General features: G+C 44.8%; 1 protein-coding gene across 5 annotated transcripts in view; it reads right to left on the reverse strand.

Annotated features, from left to right (window-relative positions):
• Positions 1 to 312: 312 nt before the first annotated feature.
• Positions 313 to 21,264, reverse strand: part of ANKS6 (ankyrin repeat and sterile alpha motif domain containing 6) — a 53,045-nt gene continuing 32,093 nt past the window's right edge. Inside the window, exons 12-15 of one of the 5 annotated variants that reach the window (XM_081236940.1) lie at positions 17,380 to 17,563; positions 12,064 to 12,131; positions 8,296 to 8,412; positions 313 to 2,913 (exon numbers count right to left, since the gene is read on the reverse strand). In XM_081236940.1, coding sequence (XP_081093066.1) covers positions 2,809 to 2,913; positions 8,296 to 8,412; positions 12,064 to 12,131; positions 17,380 to 17,563 — 474 coding nt within the window. In that variant the 3' untranslated portion in view covers positions 313 to 2,808. Of the gene's footprint in view, positions 2,914 to 8,295; positions 8,413 to 9,542; positions 9,614 to 11,738; positions 12,132 to 17,379; positions 17,567 to 21,264 lie in introns of those variants that run through there. The other 4 variants (XM_081236939.1, XM_081236941.1, XM_081236938.1 and 1 more) reach the window with 4 other exon arrangements.

Below are 21,264 nucleotides of genomic sequence, written 5' to 3' on the forward strand. Positions count from 1 at the left end.
CCAATGAACCTTAGTCTTGCAAGAGTGCCATGAAACAGCATTCTGTGATCAAATGTATGGAAAATGCTACAATCTACATGGCCCCCTTGAAGAGACATGCCCCCATGTGTGGCATGATAAGGATTCTGAGGTGTCTTGCAGCAAGCATCATGTACCTGGGCTTTAACCCAGTGTCTGCCAAACCTACTGATCACAGAGCCTCACCCCACTGTCATGTATACATTTCCTCCCCGCTTTTTTTTTTAATGAAAAACCTATTAACATCCTGTGGAACTAGGGTTCCAAGGAACACACTTTGGGAAATGCTGATGGTCATCAAGCAAGGAAAACACTGTGGACCAGAATAGCCTCCTGGAGTATCACCAGGAAGGGGGTGATCATGGTCCAGAAAGGGTGCCGGGGATCTCTCGCCAACCAGCACACAAACTGCCTGGGAGAAAAAACCTTAGAACCACTGAATCCAGTGAAAAAGACAAAAAAGGCATCTGTCCTGAGCCTCTTTTCCCATCTGCAAAATGAGAATAATAAGCCCTGCTCTATCTGGGGTCATTAGATGAGATTGTGGAGGCGTGCATTTGTGGAATGCTGACCCCCAGCACAGCTCCTGTGTATCACAGGTATTCAATCATAGGGATTCAATCAAATTTACCCAAGTGAAAGCTGCACAAATATAGGGGTGATGAAGACCAGGAGGACAGCAAAGAGTGGGCACAAAACCTCACAGCACCTAACTCAGGGGCCCATGTGTATTTCAGGGGCAAACAACCCTAGGCCTATCAATAGCCTCTGAAGGTATGAGTACATTAAAACAGCAAGAATCCCTGGTGCCTCTAGCCCCAGGAGTCTATAGGAATTGGTGGCAGAAGCATGGGCTCAGAGCCCACTAGATCCGGTTCTCAGCCAGTTCTACTCCTTCCGGGCTGGGGAACTGGCATGCAGCTCCAGTCCTCCGTGTCTATTTCCCCAGCGTGGAGGATGAGGTTAAACCATGCCAGCCTCCAGGCTTCTGGTGAGGACAGACGACACCAGGTTCCAGCTGCTGTACACAGAAGGTGCTCAATGACTGTGTCTCCTTAAAGAAGGTTGGGATGCGAGGAACATTTATAAAGGTGTCTGTCAGTGATGGCTAAAACAAAACCTCTTCTCTCCAGTCATGTGAGAAGCTGGCTTTTATGGGTGGGAAGATGGGAGGATGAAGGAGGAACAGCACCCGCTGGATCAACGGACAGAGGGAGAACACGATGAGTCTCCAGGCAACATGGTCAGGACTCCCTCTAGAAGCCAGCAGAGGGTGAATGGGCACTCATGGCCGGGGGAGGGAGAGATGAGAGGCCACATCTCCCAAGGAGACCAGCATGCGGCCAGGCAGAGCTCACGGTAAAGATGAGAACTCTGCAAAGGCTGCTATCCACTGCACATGTCCCACGGACCAAGTGCTTGACGCACGCTGGCTCTAAGCGCCAACTTACCCACCCCTGGTCACACAGCTGGCTAGCTGCAGGGCTGAACCAGAACCCTGAGCCTGAGTCCAGAGCACACGCTCTCTCCACTCTTCCGTGCTGCCCCTCGAAGCTGGGACCACCATTCCTTTCTTCTCTTGCTGTCCAGGTCCTCAAGGGTAGGAACTGGCTCCGACTCATCTCTGCACCCCCAGCACCCAGCAGTGCTGGTTGAATGAATTACACACTTGAAGACATTTCAGAAACCTACTGGACTCAAAAGTCAGAGCTCCTTTCATAGAGTATGACACGGTAGAAAACTACACAGGCTGATTCCCTTCTGAGGAATGTAGCCTTAGAAGAAATTCTAAATTCTTCACTTCTTTGCCTAGAAAATGTGAGTACCCAAGTCCCTCTACAATGTAATATATTAGGGTCTTCTGCTCCCACTCCAAGTGGAAAAGCCCTACTGTGATATGGGGTGAGCAGCATGGAATATCAGAGCATTGTCTTGCCTGACGACAGACAAGGAAACTGAAGGCCAGGGAGGAAAAGGGATCCCTCAAGATCACACCTTGGGCCTCGCCATTTTTCCTACATAAAAGGCTGCCTTTGCAAGAATGAAGTCTTCAACATATACATCCTGAACAGCTGTTGTATGCTGTCTGCAGCAGGTGAAGTGAAATGCTAGAGCAGAGTTATCACACACAGCAGTAAGGGCCCCAGAGGCCGGAGGAGCTAGTTCTGTGTAAGGGAGTTGAGAAAGGCTTCATTTGATAGGTGACTTGGACCATTAGGGAGAAGTTAGAAGTTCTAAGGGAAGACGTGGAAGAGTGGCTAACCTTCTGCCAAAATATGTGCCCCCCCATCTAAGTACAGAGCTGTTGCTGTGAAGCCACTACCTGAACAACGACTACACGTGGGGTCACGTGACTATGAGTGGCCGATGGAACGTGAGCAGTTAAGAGCAAAGCAGTCAAGAAATGGCTGTGCCTCCTTCACCATCCCCTTCCCCTCTGCCAGCCAGAAACAAAGCCTCTGAGGCCCCAGGAATGGCAGAGCCACAGATGAAAGGAGCTGGGTCCCTGAATCACCGTGTGCTTCTGCCGAGCGGATGCAGCCATACTGGATTGTATGGGAGAGTAAGTCTCTACAGTGTTGGAGTTTGTTATAGCAACAAGCATCACCAACTACTACAGAAGGGAAGGGAAGACAGGTGTTCCAGGCAGAAGGACTAAGGCACAGCGGTGTGACAAAAACATAGTGTGTTTCAGGGAATGGGGAAGGTCTGATGGTGGCTGGAGCACCGGCCATGTGAAGGGGGTACTGAGATTCAGAAAGCTCACGCTGGTGACCACAGGAAGGAAGGTCACGTACAGGGATTGTTTCCAGGGGCCCTGGTGTTGCTGGCGCTGCTCTCGAAGGAAGAGTGGAAGTTGTGAATGGTTTCCTGTAAAATTTGTCTCTCCCGTCCCTGTGGAGGAAATTGAAGACAGACACAGAAAGTCTTGTTAAATCTTTTAACCATTAATTCAATTGACACAGTGCTGTTGACGTTTAACTCATACTTGAAAAACCCATGGGTGTCTTGGGGAAAACAAATTACCTAATTGAAAGAGTACTGAGTTCAATAAAAACATCCTGAGTCAGAATCTCCCCCAGCCCCCACAAACACAGCATGCCAGGGCTGGAGAGGCCCCCAAGATGCAGGGGTCCAATTTCCCAGATGAGGAAGGGCAGCAGAACCCAGGGAGCAAGAATGACTCGCCCTGGGTCACTCGGCCCAGAAGGGACGTCTCCTACCCTGCCCTGTGCATCTTTCCAGCCCTCATATCTCCAGGGACTTCAGAGGGAGCCGAACTTTCTGATACAGAGTGAGAGTTTGAACTGCCTTTACTCCCCCTTGTCCAAAATATGACAGATTCGTCTTCACAGTGATTCACGTCTCACCCCATCCTTGCAGACCACCCCCCTCCTAGTTGCCGCCCTTTACACACATGTTTTGAGATGGGAAAAGAGGGGGGATGTGGATGTTTTTTTAAGCCCAAAGAACATCTTCACCAAATACGTAGGTGAGAGGCAGTGATATATAGAGGTGAAGAACAGAGACTGGAATCACACAGCCTGGGTTCAAATCCCAACCCTCCCATTTACTAGCTGGGTGACCTTGAGCAAGATTCTTCATCACTCTGGGCCTTAATTTCCTCATCTATAAAACGAGGATGATCATTGTACCTCAGATGGTTGCCGCTGACACTGGGCTGTGGGTGGGCAGCAGGAGGCCATCATATCCTGACCTCAGGGGGCAGCAGTGTAGATTAAACATATATTTTTTAAACTAAGAAATAAATGTGGTCAAAATGTAAAGCAAATTAAAACGGAATAATCTCTGGCAGATTGTTTTCTGCCAAGAGTGGGAAAAAAAAAAAACAAAAACCTCCACCGAATGAGCCTAGACTTTAAACTTTCTCTTCTTTTATTTCATGGACTGCCCTTTCCAGATCCCCAAGCAGAGACCTCTAGTGCTGACGAGGCCTCCTGGACACTTGGGAGGGCAGAAGAGTCTCCCTTCACACAGTCCTTCCAAGTCATTCTTCCAAGACAGCTGGGAAAGTGCCATCAGGATTTCATCAGCACACACCTCAAGGCAGCAGGGAGGAGGACAGAGCATAGGAGGTGGGGAGGTGGGGTCAGAGGACCCCGAATCCCTACTCCGCTACTCACTCTGTCCCAGGCATGACCCCAGGCTGCTGAGTTTCTGGCCAAGGGTTTATCAATTTTGTTTATCTTTCCAAAGAACCAGCTTTTAGTTTTATTGGTCTTGGCTATTGTTTTCTTCATTTGGGGATGGTATCACATGCTGGGGCTGTGATGAGGCTCAACCTGAGATAATGAACGGGGTGACACTGTGCAAACTGCAGAGGGCTAAAAAATAAATAGAGGGGATGATAACCATGTCATTAGTAGACACCACCTTAGCCTTAATTGCCTGAGAAATGAGGTCAGGGCGAGCCAGGGTTCCAGCACACTATGCTTCCTAACCTCAGGAGGGAGCCGCAGATGATGAAAACCATAATCACTCCCTGCATCCACACCTGATTGAAGATGATAATGATAACTGCCCTTTAAAAACCCCCAAGTTTCAAAGGACCTGTCTGATAATTCTCAAAAGGAAGAAAGGCAAATGGCCATTAAAAGTAGAAAAAATGTTCAGTCTATCTAGTAGTTAAAGAAATACAAACCAGTACAAGGCATACTTCTCGGCCTATCAAATTAAAAATTAAAAAGCAAGTTGGTAGTACCCAATGCTGGCAAGGGTGACACTGGAACTTATAACCACAGCTGGTGGGGGTGTTCACTGGCTCCTGCTGGAAGGTATTTCAGGACAAAGTACCATATACCTTGACTTAGACTCTTTGACTCCATAATTTCACTTTTTTTAGACATCTATTCTGAGGAGATAATTAGAACGCCTTATACACGAAGTTGCTCACTGTAGCACTATTTATAGGAAGTTTGGATATCTACATATCCAACAAGTAGGGATTTAAAAAAAATAATCTTAGTACATCCTTGCATATTTATTTTATTATATTAAGAGTTCTTAATGACATGGGTAACTGCATATATTTACTGTTAAACAAAGTAAGGAGAATGTAAAATTATAGATCCAAATTTATCTCAGCCACATAAAGAAAAACATTCAGCACAAAACGCTGCAGAGCGATCTTACCAAGTACGAACAGTGCTGGCCTCTGGGGGGTTGGATCGTGACTCCTTTGAAAGTTTTTTTTTCACCTTTTTGGCACTGTGCAAATTTAGTAAGACAAATATGCACATCTTTGAATAATCACAAAAAAATGGGAATGGAAAGAAGCAATGGCTTAGGACCAAATAAAGGTGAAACTCAGGCTACCACTTCTGTTTAACCTTCTCCAATATAGAACTTGTCTGAAACTCACAGACTAATAAGCTGACTTGAGTATATATCACAACTCGGATATTGGGGTAGGCTCACCTGGAAGTCAAATGGTTTGCAGGCTGAGGGTCCACACTGCTTTGCTGATATTTTTATGGCTGAGCCAGGTTTGGGGCGAATATCCATTAAAAAAATTTTTTTGAGGAGGCGGTGTCAAGATGGCAGTGTGGGAAGATGCGGAGTTAGCGTCTCCCCACAACTAGGGTGCCTGCCGGTCGCTGGTGGGGGACTCTGACGCCCGAGACGGAAGGAACCCGAGAGTGAACCGGTAGGACGTAGGGGACTGAGGGGGGAGAAGTGGAGGCCAGACAGGATCAGCGCCCCTGAGGCCGGGGAGATCAGGAGAGGCAGGTGGGAGGGGCTCTCCAGAAAAAGCATGAGAGGAGCAGAGGGCAACTGCCTGGCCCACGTGGGCCGGGGAGCCTGCTGAGCTCCCAGGCGGGTCCCCTGCCCTCCAAGGCCCCGTCCAGGCCAACAGGTCCTTGGGAGCATAGGAGAGAGGCCGGGGAGATCAGGAGAGGCAGGCGAGAGGGGCCCTCCCAGACCGGAGGAGCAGAAGAGGTGGGAGAGAGTTTGCCCCACCCACTCGAGCCCAGGAAGCCTGCTGGGCTCCCAGGTGAGGTCCGCTGCCCTCTGAGACCAGGGGTGGGGGGCACACCTGTGTCCCTTCTGTTCCTTGAGCCTAAGCCCCACCCCCCACAGTCCCCAGGGCCTTTTCCAGCCCTGTGGGTCCTGAGTATTGGCCCCACCCACCACCCAAACCTCGCCCTTGCTTAGGCCCTGCCCTCCACGGCCAAGGCCTCCCGCCATCCCGCGCCTTTTATTTTTTGCCACTCCACGTGGCTTGCGGGATCTTGGTTTGCGAGCCTGGGGTCGGGCGGAAGCTCCTGTGGTGGGAGCTCCGAGTCCAAACCACTGGACTAACAGAGAACCTCAGACCCTAGGGAATATTCACCGGAGTGAGGTCTCACAGAGGTCCCCATCTCAGCACCAAGATCCAGCTCTACCCAATAGCCTACAAACTCCAGTGTTTGAAGCCTCAGGCCAAACAACCAGTAAAACAGGAATACAATCCCACTCATGAAGAAAAAAAAAAAAGGAGAGGGCAAAAAAATATGTCACAAATGAAGCAGCAAGGTAAAAACCTACAAGATCAAATAAATGAAGAGGAAATAGGCAGTCTACCTGAAAAAGAATTCAGAATAATGATAGTAAAGATGATCCAGAATCTCGGAAATAGAATGGAAGCACGGACTGAGAAAATACAAGAAATATTTAACAAAGATCTAAAAGAACTAAAGGAAAACAAACAGAGATGAACAACACAATAACTGAAACGGAAAATACACCAGAAGGAATCAATAACAGAATAACTGAGGCAAAAGAAAGGGTGCTGGTCTCCGAGTTGGGGCTCACTGCCCCTCTCGGAGCCTCTGCTTCCCTATCTGTAAAGTGAGGCAGCAAGGGGCCCAGGACAGGTGAGCGGTGTTTAGGAACAGGCCACTTGCAGAGGAGAAAGAACACACAGCAAAGCCCTGCAGGAAAATGCTTAGGCTGCAGACACCTGAAGCAATGCTGACTCCATCACTTTGAAGGACAACCTCACAGCCTACACACAGGCAAAACGGTGACGACCACGATGGCAGAAAACCCAGCCCCCAACCCGGCGAGGCTGCAGGAACCAGTGAGGAGGACCCCCTCCCTGCCCCCGACTCTGCTCCTGGGCTGCACGAGGAGAGTGTGAGGGTACCGGCCTCCTGGATTAACTGAGGGAAGGTATGCACAGTGATCTGTGAATAATAAGATGTGACGTGGATATTTACTTGAGATTGTCACTACAGGTCTGTTCAATATTTCTGTGCCTATCTGGCAACATAGAGAAAGAACCAGAAAACGGTACGATCGCTAACATAACCTTGTATTGTGGAACACAGCCTGAAGAACAGAACAACAGAAGAAAAAGCAAAAAGGCAGAGATGTCCATTCTGGTACTGTTTACGATGGTCAAATCCCAGATTTTACCTGTCACTATTGTCCAACAAGTGGGGAGCTGTTAGGCTAAGTGTGAAAGAGCAACAGGTCTGCAAGTATTTATACGTTATTGCTTGAATAAGAGACCCAAAAAAATCCAGCCCACGTTAGGGAAAAAGGCAGAAGGCAAAGGAATGTGAATAGCCCAAGAGCGACTGTACAACTGTCTGCAGAGTGAGTGGTGCCTCACTTCTCTTGTGTTCTGTTTGCTTGTTTGTTTTTCACATATGTGCCTTTGGGTGGGTGGATGGGTGGGTGGGGGCATTGCTAATCTTTAGCTCTAAAGCTGGTGAAACAGAAGTTGAACATTAGACAAAAATGCAGGATGCCAACAACAACACCAACACTGACTGACAGATGTCTGTGTGCCAGGTGCTCTGCTGAGCAGTTTAGTCCCGGCAGCGGGCCCATCACCCCCACCCTACAGACAAGAAAGCGAGGCTCAGAGAAGGCTGTGACTTGCCCAGGGTGACTGTAAGTGGAGGAGCTGGGATTCAAACCCAGGTCGGCCTGACTCTGGGGCCTGTCTTAATCAACTTCCATTGTGCTCCGGAGGGCAAAACCCAGCCCGCTGGGGTGAGATGACCGGAGGGAATGTTTTAGCCAAATCTAAAGAGAAACCACCTTATGGGAAGAGAGATCTCGAAAAGGAACAGGCATACTCAAAGGTAGTGACCCCTCGGTCATGAGAGGTGTATGAGCGGGGCTGGCCTCCACCAGGTGTGGGGGAGAGATGAAATCAGACCATGAAGGTCCCTGGAACACTGGGGCTGAGGATCCCGGTGAAGCTCTCAGCTGTTGGAAACAGGAAAAAAAAAAAAAAAAAAAAAAGATTGAGAACAATACCTTGCCTGCGTTCAGTTCAGAAATCGCTGCCAAAATCTGCTGCCTGGATCCATCTGTCTTAATACCCAGCTCCTTCAAGTCACCATCGGTGAGCGTGAGGAATGCTTCCATATCCACCTGGGAAGAGAAAGGGGGATTTGCTACTATCTGCTCGGTGCCACACCTCTTTTTCCCAACCACAACAAGACTATCATGATAACGAGCTATTAGTGCTTATTAGTAGTGAATTAATTATGATTTACTACTTCCAATTCCTGGCTTTATGCTGAAAGTTTATTTGAAAACATCATTAAAAACGAACCCTCAGGACTTCCCTAGTGGCGCAGTGGTTAAGAATCCGCCTGCCAATGCAGGGGACACAGGTTCGAGCCCTGGTCTGGGAAGATCCCACCTGCCGCGCAGCAACTAAGCCCGTGAGCCACAACTACTGAACCTGCATGCCTAGAGCTCGTGCTCTGCAACAAAAAAAGCCACCGCAATGAGAAGCCCACACACCACAATGAAGAGTAGCCCCTGCTGGGCTTCCCTGGTGGTGCAGTGGTTGAGAGTCCGCCTGCCGATGCAGGGGAAACGGGTTCGTGCCCCGGTCTGGGAAGATCCCACATGCCGCGGAGCGGCTGGGCCCGTGAGCCATGGCCGCTGAGCCTGCGCGTCCGGAGCCTGTGCTCCGCAACGGGAGGGGCCACAACAGTGAGAGGCCCGCGTACCGCAAAAAAAAAAAAAAAAAAAGAGTAGCCCCCGCTCACCACAACTAGAGAAAGCTCGTGTGCAGCAACGAAGACCCAACACGGCCAAAAATAAATAAAATAAATAAAAAACAAACAAACAAAAACAAAACAAAACAAAAAAATGAACTCTCCTCAGCTCTAGGCCTGGGATTTTTAGGAGAGGTGCATTCTGGAAAGACTCTGAAAATGAAACAAGTAAGGGAAGCCTCTGAGACAGTACTTTGGGTGACTACAGTGGTAAAAAATCCAAGTCTTGCTACTAGAAAGTTAATTCCAATGTTGCTGCACTTTTAACAGTATCGGATACTGCACAGAAAACATGAGTATATGGCAGTACTCACCATGTTTCCCCCCCCAAGGACAAGAGAGACGCAGACTGTGGAAAGATAGAGTGAGAAAATAAACAAGCAGAAGCAATAAAGGAAAGAAGGGCCATTGGTTTTTACCAGAAAAAAACGGGCATCTCAAAGCTGTTCAATCCTTGGTTTTTACCAGAGAAATTCTAACATTTCTGTCACCGCTGCCTAGGCCTCAGCTCCAGGAGAAATTTCTTCCCTGTCTTGATCTCTTTTAACAGTCACTTTACTTTCCTGGATTTAAAAAAAAAAATCTTGAACCAGGTTTGAGTTAGTGGGGAAGGGTCTGCTCCCTTATCCAACATCAAGCTCTCCCTGAGATGCAGAGAGGGCCCCTCTGATAACGATAAGCTCCCTGAATCCCTCGGGGACTTTACAGATCACAAGGCGCTAACGGGCTCAAGGAAGAGGTGACATGATTTTGACGGAAACCACCTGCCCCTGGCCCTGCTGGATACTCCCCTCCCCCACAATCCCAGACCTGTGGCAGAGACCCCACACCCAGCTCCTCAGAAAGCACGGAATGCATAAAATAAAAGCAGGCAGCCATCAGCAAAGATTTTTTTGACGATGAGAAAAATCGCCACTGAAGTTTAAGACATCAAGGAGGCGGGAAGGCCAGACTGGATAGGGCAGAAAAGCAAACCAAGGAAGAAAGCCACAGCACCCCTTACTGTTTCTTGAACAAAAATACACACTCCTCAGATTTTGGAATTTATGAATTAGATAAGATTCTAATGACCAAATAATTCTGCCTTCTCAGTAACAGAGAAAATGTTAAATAATATTTAAATCAAACTGACTAGGTTGAGTTCATCTGCCCAGTGAGGAACATTTCTCTTGCCATCATTTAGCTTGAGTTATTTTTATAGAGACTGGATTTTCTTCAAAACCACAATGCCTTTTTTTACATTGGCTTTTGGCTTTTATTCTGAGGCAGACCCTTTTAAATTTAAACATGATCTGTTGTATTTACTTTGAATGTCAATATACTGTGTATTACCCAAAAAACAAACAAACAAACTCCTCAACTGCGTCTCAAGCTTGTTGGGGACAATGAGTGACTCTCGTGATTGCTACAATAACTATGACAGTTGTCATGTACTAAACGGGGCACCAGAATGTTCTGAGCCAGTGATTACACCCTGGTGGCTAATGAGCCCACTGAGGAGTTTCATTTGGCCAACGGTAAACATGTTAACATCTTATTGAGACGTAATTCACCTACCATACAATTCACCCATTTAAAGTGTGCAATTCAAAGATTTTTAGTACAGAGTTATGCAACCGTCACCACACTTAATTTTAGAACATTTTCATCACCCCAAAAAGAAAACCCATACTCATTAGCAATCACTCCCTTTCTATCCTCCCCACATTCCCTGGCAACCACTAATCTACTGTCTGTCTCTATAGATTTGCCTATTCTGGACACTGTATATAAATGGAGTCATACCATATGTGGCCTTTTGTGACTAACTTCTTTCACTTAGCACAGTGTTTTCAAGGCTCATCCATGTCGTAGTGTGCATCAGCATTTCCTTCTTTTTCATGGCCTAGCTACATTCCATGGTATAGAGATAACACGTCTTATTTATTCATTCATCAATTGATGGGCATTTGGGTCGTTGCCACTTTTTGGCTACTATGAATAGTGCTGCTATGAACACTCTGTGTGAACACATGCTTTCAGTTATCTTGGGTATATACCTGGGAGAGGGATTTCTGGGTAATAAGGTAACTCTGCTAAACATTTTGAGAAACTGCCAAACTGCAGAACAGTAATCTTTTTTTTTTAAGTTTATTTAAATATAGATTAGGTGTTCCACTCTTCCTCTTCCCACCCCCACCCCCTGTCTCATCTCCTTCTTGCCTATCCAGATACTATAATCCTGTGGTGATTCCTAAGTGACAGCCTGCTATCTTGAATCCTATCACTGTCCCTCAAGTTTAGTTCAGTTTTTTGTTTTTTTGTGATTTTTTTGTGATAGTTTCTGCTTTATAACAAAGTGAATCAGTTATACATATACATCTCAGAACAGTAACTTTTAAAAATGTGATTGTGAGTGCTTTAAAGCAAATAGGAACTCTCTTAGACTAACACAGACTATTTACATCCAGATACTGAACACAGATTCATTAGGATTCGCTTTTTTACCTGCTTTAAACCTAAGAACCTGCCAGGCAATCCCCTTCAACTAAAAGGACAGAAACAAATTTTACTAGAGAGAGCAGAGCTCAAAATTATAAAATTCTATTATAATAAAACAAGCCATAAGGTCCCCAGGATTTCACTGTTATGAACTGAACCAAATGTGCTGAACAAGAATTCTATTTCCTCAGCTATCTCAGTGAAAAAGATCAATCTAGGCTTACAGGATGACAACCTACATATTTAGACAACTGTTTTATGGTAAGATATAAATTGACATTCAAAAAGAACATCCTGGGCTTCCCTGGTGGCGCAGTGGTTGAGAGCCCGCCTGCCGATGCAGGGGACACGGGTTCGTGCCCCGGTCTGGGAGGATCCCACATGCCACGGAGCGGCTGGGCCCGTGGGCCATGGCCACTGAGCCTGTGCGTCCGGAGCCTGTGCTCCGCAACGGGAGAGGCCACAGCAGTGAGAGGCCCGCGTACCGCAAAACAAACAAACAAAAACAAAAAACAAAAAAGAACATCCTTACCTCTTGCTCCTCAAAAATGGGCTGATATTTCTCAAGTGATAATTTCTTAAGGATTCCAGTCAGTTCATCTTCAAGAGGGAAAGAATGTAAAATAAGATATTTTAGCATTTGGTAAAATGTATCAAGAGTCATCTTCAAACTTTCATAAAACAGTGGTAATCTTATTTCGAAATTCTACCAGAAACCCCAACACAGAAAGCAGATCTAAGCTGCGTTCCTGGGGATGAAGCTGAAGGTGGGTCCCGAGCCACCTGTTGACCATACTCTTCCCTTAGGGCAGGCTCTCAGCATTTGCCAAAACCCCAGATTGGGCTATGAAGACAGAAGATGGGGGGGCAGATCATGGCCAAGCTCCAATGGCTGACTCTCCAATGGCGGGACCATCAAGTTCTTGGAGTTCTAGCTGCTGGGATTAAAACCCTCCCGTCTGTCCCAGAACAATTTTTAATTATGATTTCTTGACTGTTATTAACTACAGCTGCAGTAAACACTAATGCCAGCAGTCCTCAGCAAGACAGAGAAAGAACTGGAGAGAACAGGTAGGTGGGCTTCAGACCAGAGTCAAGGTTTGCCTCAAGCATTCGGAAGCTGTGGACTTCCTGAAGGAAGGGCGTGTCTGAATGGAACAGCAGAGCCAGATGGGCACAGACCAGGGGAAAACAGAAGGTTTTGAGTATCAAGTTATCAGAGCAGGGAAGATAAAGAAGGAGACAAAAGCAGCATCTGTGGGGGCTTTAAGAAACATTCATTCACACATTCGATAAGGATTTATCAGACTAGGCACTGGGGACTCAATAGGGACTGAAGCAGACCATAAGCAGGCTGTCAGGCTCAAGGCAATGAGGAAGAACAGAGCAGGGTGGGGGAGGTTGACAGGGGATGTGAGAATGTTGTTTTATAGAGGGTGGTCAGGGAAGGTCTCTCAGAAGGAGATATTTGAGCAGTAAATGAAGGAGTGACCTGTGCAGATATCAAGGCAAAGAGCACCAGGCAGCATCCAGGCAGTGAGAACAGCAAGCGCAAAGGTCCTGGGGCAGTGGGGGCGGCTTACAAAAGAGTGGACTGGAGGTTAGGAGGTCAGAAGTCCTTTTATTCACTCATTCATCATTCAACAGTGGCTACTACTGTGCCTATTACGTGCTGGGAATGCAAGGATGGAAACGTCCATGCTGTGAAGGAACTCAGTATAGCTGGGAAGATATAATGAAGAGGATGACAGCTGATGCACAATGCTCACTGTCAGGCACCCTCTATGGATGATGCATCTCCTCTTAACAACCCCATGAGGTAGACCCTCTTACTGTCCCCATTTACAGATGAGGAAGGCACAGAAAGCTGGGTACCATATCTCGGGTGAGGTCACACCACTAGTCCATGGCACAGCAGGGATTCAAACACAGTGGTTTAGCTACCAGGCTTCTGCGACACACACTGCTCTGCCACTTCTCCCACTGGTGATGAGTATATGGTGAAGGGCATGAATAAGGGGATCTGGGGACAAAGAGAACAGCTGACCAGCCCAAGGGACTGGACAGGCTTCACAGAAGAGGTGCTAATGAGCTAGGATGTATGAGATGAAACAAGTCCCAACCCACACATAATCTATTATAGGTTCATGACGCCTATCACGCTTTGCTGCTGTTATTCCCTCCACGAGTCTCTCTCCACATCTGTGTGCTGGTAAGTGTTTAACAACTGGATTTCTGGGAGGGGAATGTACGCACGTATATAAGTACATGATTTTACCGATTTAAGGATGTGTGTGCACAATTTACATATAATAATATTACACAATACTCTGTATTATAAATTCCATATAGCCAATGCCTTCACTGCATTTCAGGCGTCTCACTGAATGCCTTCATTGATTTTTGCCTTACTCTTGAAGACATAGCCAATGAGTGTAGCTCCTACATGAAGGCTCACTAATGCTTCCGTTTATGTGAACAGGAGAGATGAAATGAAATTATGAAGACGTACGTTGGAACTTCATGTGAGCAACTTTGCTGAATCAGATAATGGTTTTCAAAACCTTGAAGAAAATTTTCTCAATTTTTAATGTTATTCTCAATATAACAGGTTAAACAGTTAAAGTTTAACCTGTATAATTAACACTGTCTCTGTCACTGTCTAGATGACATCCAGATGCTCTTTAAAACATTAAATCAAGCCCTAGTGGGTATTTGCTGATTTCCGTGGTATAAATGCCCCATTGTGGTCAATTTCAACCTAGCAACATCATGTTCCTGAAGTGGAATTGGGAAAGATGCACAGCAGTAACACATCAATACACAGTATTCCCACCACGTAGATAAAAGAGACATAAAGAACCTTAAGAGAACAGGTATTAGTAAAATGCACTAAAAACTAGTAAATAATATATTCTGTTTTAAATGCCACATACCTTTACATGTAACATAATCAGCTTAATTATAAGTTCATGCAGTTTGACTTTTTTTTGTCTTCTTTTTTTTTTTTAAGCATTTTTAGTTTTATTTTTTAAAACTTTTTGGCCGCACAATGCAGTATGTGGGATCTTAATTCCCCAACCAGGGATCAAACCCACACCCCCTGCATTGGAAGCATGGAGTCTTAACCACTGGACCGCTGGGGAAGTCCCTGTCTTCTTTTTTTACACATACTTTTGTTGTTGTAATTTGACTTTAAACAGTTGTGTTTACACAGACCTACTAGAGAATGGACTTGAGGATATGGGGAGGGGGAAGGGTAAGCTGTGACAAAGTGAAAGAGCGGCATGGACATATATACACTACCAAATGTAAGGTAGATAGCTAGTGGGAAGCAGCTGCATAGCACAGGGAGATCAGCTCGGTGCTTTGTGACTGCCTGGAGGGGTGGGATAGGGAGGGTGGGAGGGAGACGCAAAAGGGAGGGGATATGGAAACATATGTATATGTATAACTGATTAAATTTGTTATAAAGCAAAACAAACAAACAAACAAAAAAAAAACAGTTGTGTTTAATTGCCAGCTCAACTGTTTCCTACAAATGTAACAATTGGCTCTGGGCCACCATTCCTGGCTCCCAGCCCCCCACTCTTCTCAGTCCTCCTGGCCCAGCACAAGGGCCACACTCTTCAGTGAAGCCTGCCACGGTGCTTCGTGCCTTGCTGATAACACACGTTTGATCCCACCCTGCAGTTACAATCATTTAATGTTATTATGTGGAATGTATCTGAATCCCCAGCCTGATGAGTTATGCTGACACTGGCACAGGTTACAGCACCCAGGGCCTGCCCCAGTCACCTTCATAGAAGGAATGTGAGGCTAAGAAGGCCACGTCGTCACCGCCCCACCACTTCCTCCAGGAGGAATGAACAGACGGACACAGGTGGGAGGATGAGCAGGGCAAAGGCTTGCAAGCAGTCCTTGACTGAGGCTCCAGATTTCCCACAGAAATATCATAAAGAATGGCTATTTGGGGATAGACTGCAGGCTCTGGTCTGTGATAATCTAACGCCTGAAGGACAAGGGTCTGGCTGCCTCGGGACCCAGGAACCCCAGGAGGGAAAACTAGGCTTTCTAAGCCAGAGAAGGTAATCTAAAAAGGATTTGCTGTCAGGTCCTCCTGTTTTTATCCCAACTAGGCTTTGCAAACCTTTTTTTAATAATGAATGAGAGGGACGCAAAGTGGGTGTAGACTGCATAGTGCATTCGGATGACTGTCTCAACTCTTTCTTGGAAAAAGGTGGGGTACAAATCCCAAACTGAACCTGTAAGAGTTTAGATTCCTGAAAGCCTCTGAGGTGGGAGAGTTCATGGGTAGGGAAATTAAGATTCCACACAGAAAACACAGTTAGGGGGAATTCCTTGGTGGTCCAGTGGTTAGGACTCGACGCTCTCACTGCCAAGGGCCTGGGTTCAATCCCTGGTTGGGGAACCAAGATCCCACAAGCCCCATGGTGTGGCCCCCCCCCAAAAAAAAGGAAGAGAAAAAGAAAAAAACATTATATAAGAAAGAGAAAACACAGGGAAGAATGGGGTTGCTAGTCAATCTCTGAAGCTTTTATAAATGATTGCACTAGATATCACAAAACAATAAAAGCAGCCCCAAATAAAGCGGATGCCAATGGCAGTGTACATTTATCAACTCAGTACAGACCATATAGCCTGTGCAGCTGATTTCAACTTATCACTTGCTGGGCAGAACCTGCTCTGCACTCCCTCCCAGTAGCTGCAGCAAGATGCCTGCAAATGCACTTGTGAGGACCACACACACAATGAGAGTTTTCTCCCCTCTCGGATTTATACTCCTTGATTTGCACCTGCCTGGGCCCCATCTCTCATCAAAGCCCTGCTCCCTCCTCCCCCATCCCTGCTCCCAGGAGCCACCAGAGGGCAGTTGTAAAGGATGAGCTTCTTCTCTCCTTTATCTTTTATATCTTCACATCTTTATCTGGGGCCTCGCTGCACAGCCTCCACTCCTGCCCGGCCGTCCGGTCCATTTTCCTTTCCTCATCATCCCCACTCATGCAAGTTCCAATGTTCTCCTGGTTACATCTCCTGCTTTTGCTTGCCCTCCATCCACTTCCATTCTCCTCTGAGGAGCTACTTCTCTCCCTCTCCCAATCCACACAGACCTGACCCCAACCCTGGCTCCAAAGGCAGACACACTCCACCCTTGGGGACACAGAGATAGTCAAGGATGGGCAAACAACCCAAGTTGTTATAAATATAGCCAAGACAGGGCAATGACATTTACCTCTGGGATTTTGCTGGACCTACTAAGAAAGTAGCACTCTTTCTGTTGGGGTTGCTAAGTTAGTAGGAAGAAGAAGTAAGCATGAAGCTGCTGGGGGTATCCTTGCCACCAGTTGAAGAGAGCTTACCTGAGACATGGAGAGAAACACTCCCTAAGCACCTGGATCCAGACACGCCTGAAGAACACCCTAGATATTTCCATTATATGAGCCAACAAATTATCAGTTTTGGGTATTGTTTTTGCTTAAATCAGTTTGAGTGGAGATTCCATCCCTTGCAACTGACAGAATTCTGATTTGTACAAGGTTCAGGGAAAGGTACATAACTGGGGTTGGAGAAGCAGTTCTACAGGTGTTTGTTTGTATATATAAACAAAACTCACCTACATTCAAAAACTACTATACATCTTTTAGGTATGTAAGCTCAGTGAAGACAAAAATATAAGGTAGAATAGGGAAGGGGAAAGACAGGTGTTTTTGTTTGACTGAAAAAACAATAAAACACCTGACCTAGGATGGCTATAGCAAAGAAGGGCACCTGCTAGGTTACCATGGTGAAGAGGAAAGGGTGGGCTTTCAGGACCCGGGGGACTCACCCTCATCAGTGAGGGTGCCGCTGCTGGAGCCCCCGCTGCTCTTGGACTGCCGGTGGGATGAGGAGGAGGACACGGAGGACTCGGCTGCCTGCCCTTTGGGAGAAGGTGAAGGCGTGAGTGTGGGGGAGGTGCTTTTGGAGGTAGTGGAAGTTCCAGACGGAGGCCTTTTGCTTGTCTCCAGTTTCTGCTGAAAAGAATAAGACAAATACAATTTTGAGCCCAAATCAATTGAGTCCTTTGCCCATTGGGAGGGAAAACAACTCTTTCATATGAGGACTGGTGAGATTTGGGGTTTCTGCATTTACTCTTGACCTGTGACTGAAATTTTAGAATCCAAGCTATAAGCCCTCTTTATCTGTCTCTGTATGTCTGTGTGTCTGTAGTTTAGAAAGGCCTTTATCCTTCATTGTGTAAATGTGTAATATTTTCTTATTTCCAGAGGGTATTAATAAATTTCATTATAAAGTCAAAAAAAAAAAGAATAAGACAAATACATAAGCCATCACCTGGAGGGTAGACATGATTCAAACAGACACCCACAACAGGGAACACTGGGGATATTTGACTCAACAAGATATCTAACCAGGACTATGACATCTACTTAAGAAAACATGCAAAGCAGAAACAGTATTATCAAAACAGTTACAGGAAAATCCTCCCCTGGAGCAGAGAGGCAGGGAATGGGATGGAAAAAGTGGCACATAAGGAGCCAGAAAACCCGGGTCCTAGTCCTGCCCCTACAGCTGCAATATTGTGTCCTTGGCTGAGTCCCCTAACCTCTCAGTTAACCAGCTCTAAAATGGAAGTGTGGCTTATTACAAACGAAGGCCCATTCTGCTCTTCATGTTTCTTCATCTAAACCAGTCACTTCTAACCTTTCACCACAGAACACTTATTATTTTTCCTTTGTGTGTGTTGCACACAAAAAGCCCTTCTTATTTTGAAATACTTTTATTGAAGTACAGTTGATTTACAATGTTGCTAGTTTCAGGTGTACAACATAGTGATTTGGGTAGGGTCTTTTTGCAGTTTATGTTCCATTATAGGTTATTACAAGATATTGGGTATGATTCCTGGGACTATACAGTAAATCCTTGTTGCTTATCTATTTTATGTATAGTAGTTTGTGTCTGTTAATCCCATACTCCTAATTTGTCCCTCCCTGCTCCCCTTTGGTAATCGCAAATTTGTTTTCTATGTTTGTGAGTACTCTTAGACTTACAATTATGGAAACTAAGAAATTAACGCTGGGACAGTATCAGCTAAACTACAGATGGTACTCAGATATCACTGGTTGTTACACTGATTCTTATTCTGGTCCAGGATCCATGCTGCATTTACTTGTTAGGTCTCCTTAGTCTTCTCCAATCTGTGAAAACTCCTTGGTCTTGCCTTGTCTTTCATGACCTCGACACTTTTGAAGAGTCCTGGTCAGGTATTTGTAGACTGTCCCTCAACTTGGGTGTGTCTTATTTCTTCATAATTAGATTTACTTATGGATTTTGAGGTTGATGACCACTGAGGTGATGTGCCATTCTTAGTGCATCACACCAGGAGATACAAAGTATCAGTACCTTATCACTGATGCTAGCCTTGATGACTTAGTTAAGGTGTTGTCTGTCAGGTTTCTCCATTGTGAAGTTACTATCTTTCCCTTTATAACCAATAAATATTTGGGGAGACATTTTGAGCTAAATATTTTGTTTTTTCTTAAAAGTTTTGCCTGCTAATTTTAACATTCTTTGGTGCATCTTCTCTGGAGCAATTACTATTGCGATGTTCTAATGGTGTTTTGCTATTTCCCTTATTCCTTCCACATTTATTACTTGGAATTCTTCTGTACAGGAGACTTGTTCCTTCTCCTCTGATTTATTTATTCAGTTATTTATTCGTATCAGCATGGGCTTGTGGATATTTATTCTCTGGGTTATAATCCAATACTACTGTTATGCCCTGGTCCCTTTTATTGGAGGGTGCTATTTAGAAACCAAAATCTGGATAGTAGGTTGCTCATGGCTACTGGGATATCACTGCTTCTAGGTCCTCTCAGTGAACAGAGCAAGGAAATATATGAAGTCTACTAACCCATGCATACACACATAGCTCTACAATAAGTATATTCCTATGTCTATCAATCTGTGTATATATGTATATTTATGCATACATTCATACTGATTCATACTGATACCTCTGACTCCAATCCAATACTCACAGGATTAGTTCTAGCATTTCCCCTTTGACTCAATCTTTGACAGTTAAAAACTGGGCTCATTATCTATAATATATTTACTTATTTGTTCAACCCTAGTATATATATAAAGTGTATATGTACACAAAAGGTATATATATGTAAAGTAGCTTCACAACTGCTAGACCATAATGCCTGCAAGAAAAAAAAAACCTCAGATGAATTGGGAGATTGGGATTAACATATATACACTACTATGTATAAAATAGATAACTAATGAGAACCTGCTGTATAGCACAGGGAACTCTATTTCACTTTGCTGTACGGTAGAAACTAACACAACATTGTAAAACAACTATACCCCAATTAAAAAAAAAATCAACTAGAGCACAATGCTTTTGTACAGTTCTTTTTGTCTTTACTTTACTCTTACAATATCCATTTACATGTTTTCTCTCACCTCCTACAGTGCAGTTATGTCATTCACTTGTAATAAAACTAGATCTGTTGTCATAGTCTGCGTACATCCTTAGGTCCTGGTTGATTTTTTTTTAAATTTGCATACAGTAAAAATAACTGTTGTGTACAATTCTACAGGTATTGATAAATACGTAGAGTTGTGTATCCACCAACAGAGTACCATATGGAACACTTCCATCATCCCCCCATATTCCCTTGTGCTGTCCCTTTCTAGTTAACCCCTCCCCCCATCCCAACCCATGGAAATAACTGATCTGTTTTCCATCCTTATAGTTCTGTCTTTTGTATACTGTCATATAAATGGAATCAAACAATATGTACACTCTTTTGTCTGACACAGCATGACGCCTCTAAGATTAATTTAAGTTACTGCATGTGTCAGTAGTGTGTTCTTTTCCATTGCTGAGTAGTATTCCATTGCATGGATGTTACCACAGTTAGTTTACACATTCACCTGTTATGAGATGTTTCTAGTTTGGGGTGTTTATGAAAAAACTGCTGTAAACATTCAGAAACTGATTTTTGTATAAACAGAAGTTTTAAAAAATTCATTTGGGTAAATATCTAGGAGTGAGAGAGCCAGGTCACATGCTATATGTATGTTTAGTTTTATAAGAAACTGACAAACTTTTTCAAGGCGGCTGTATCATTTTTGCATTCCCACCAGCAATGAATGAGAATTCCAGTAGCTCCACATTCTCACAGCACTTGTAACTTAATTTTTTTTTAATTTTAGGCAGTCTAATAATAGGTGTAGAGTACCGTCTCATTGTGCTTTTAAGTAGCATTCCCTAAATTATGATGTTGAACATCTTTTCATATGTTTACGTGCCATCTGCATATTTTCTTTCATGATCTATTCAGATACTTTGCCCATTTTTAAATTTATTGGTTGTTTTCTCATTATTGAGTTTTGAGAGTTCTTTATTCTGGATACAAGACCTTTATCAGATACATGATGTGCAAATATTCTGTCTTGTCTGTGGCTTGTCTTTTCATTCTCTTAATGCTGTCTCTTAGAGACAAAAGATATGAATTTTCAAAAAGTCGAATTTAACATTTTTTTCTTTTATGGATCATGCTTTTGGTACTATATCTTAAACTTCCTTGCCAAATCCAAAGTCACACAGACTTTCCCCTAGAAATTTTAGTTTTCCATTTTGTATTTCAGTCTATGATCCATTTTGAGTTAATCTTTGAATTAGCTGTGAGAAATA

This window comes from Mesoplodon bidens (genome assembly GCF_964165515.1).
Source record: "Mesoplodon bidens genome assembly, chromosome: 6".
Lineage (NCBI taxonomy): Eukaryota > Metazoa > Chordata > Mammalia > Artiodactyla > Ziphiidae > Mesoplodon > Mesoplodon bidens.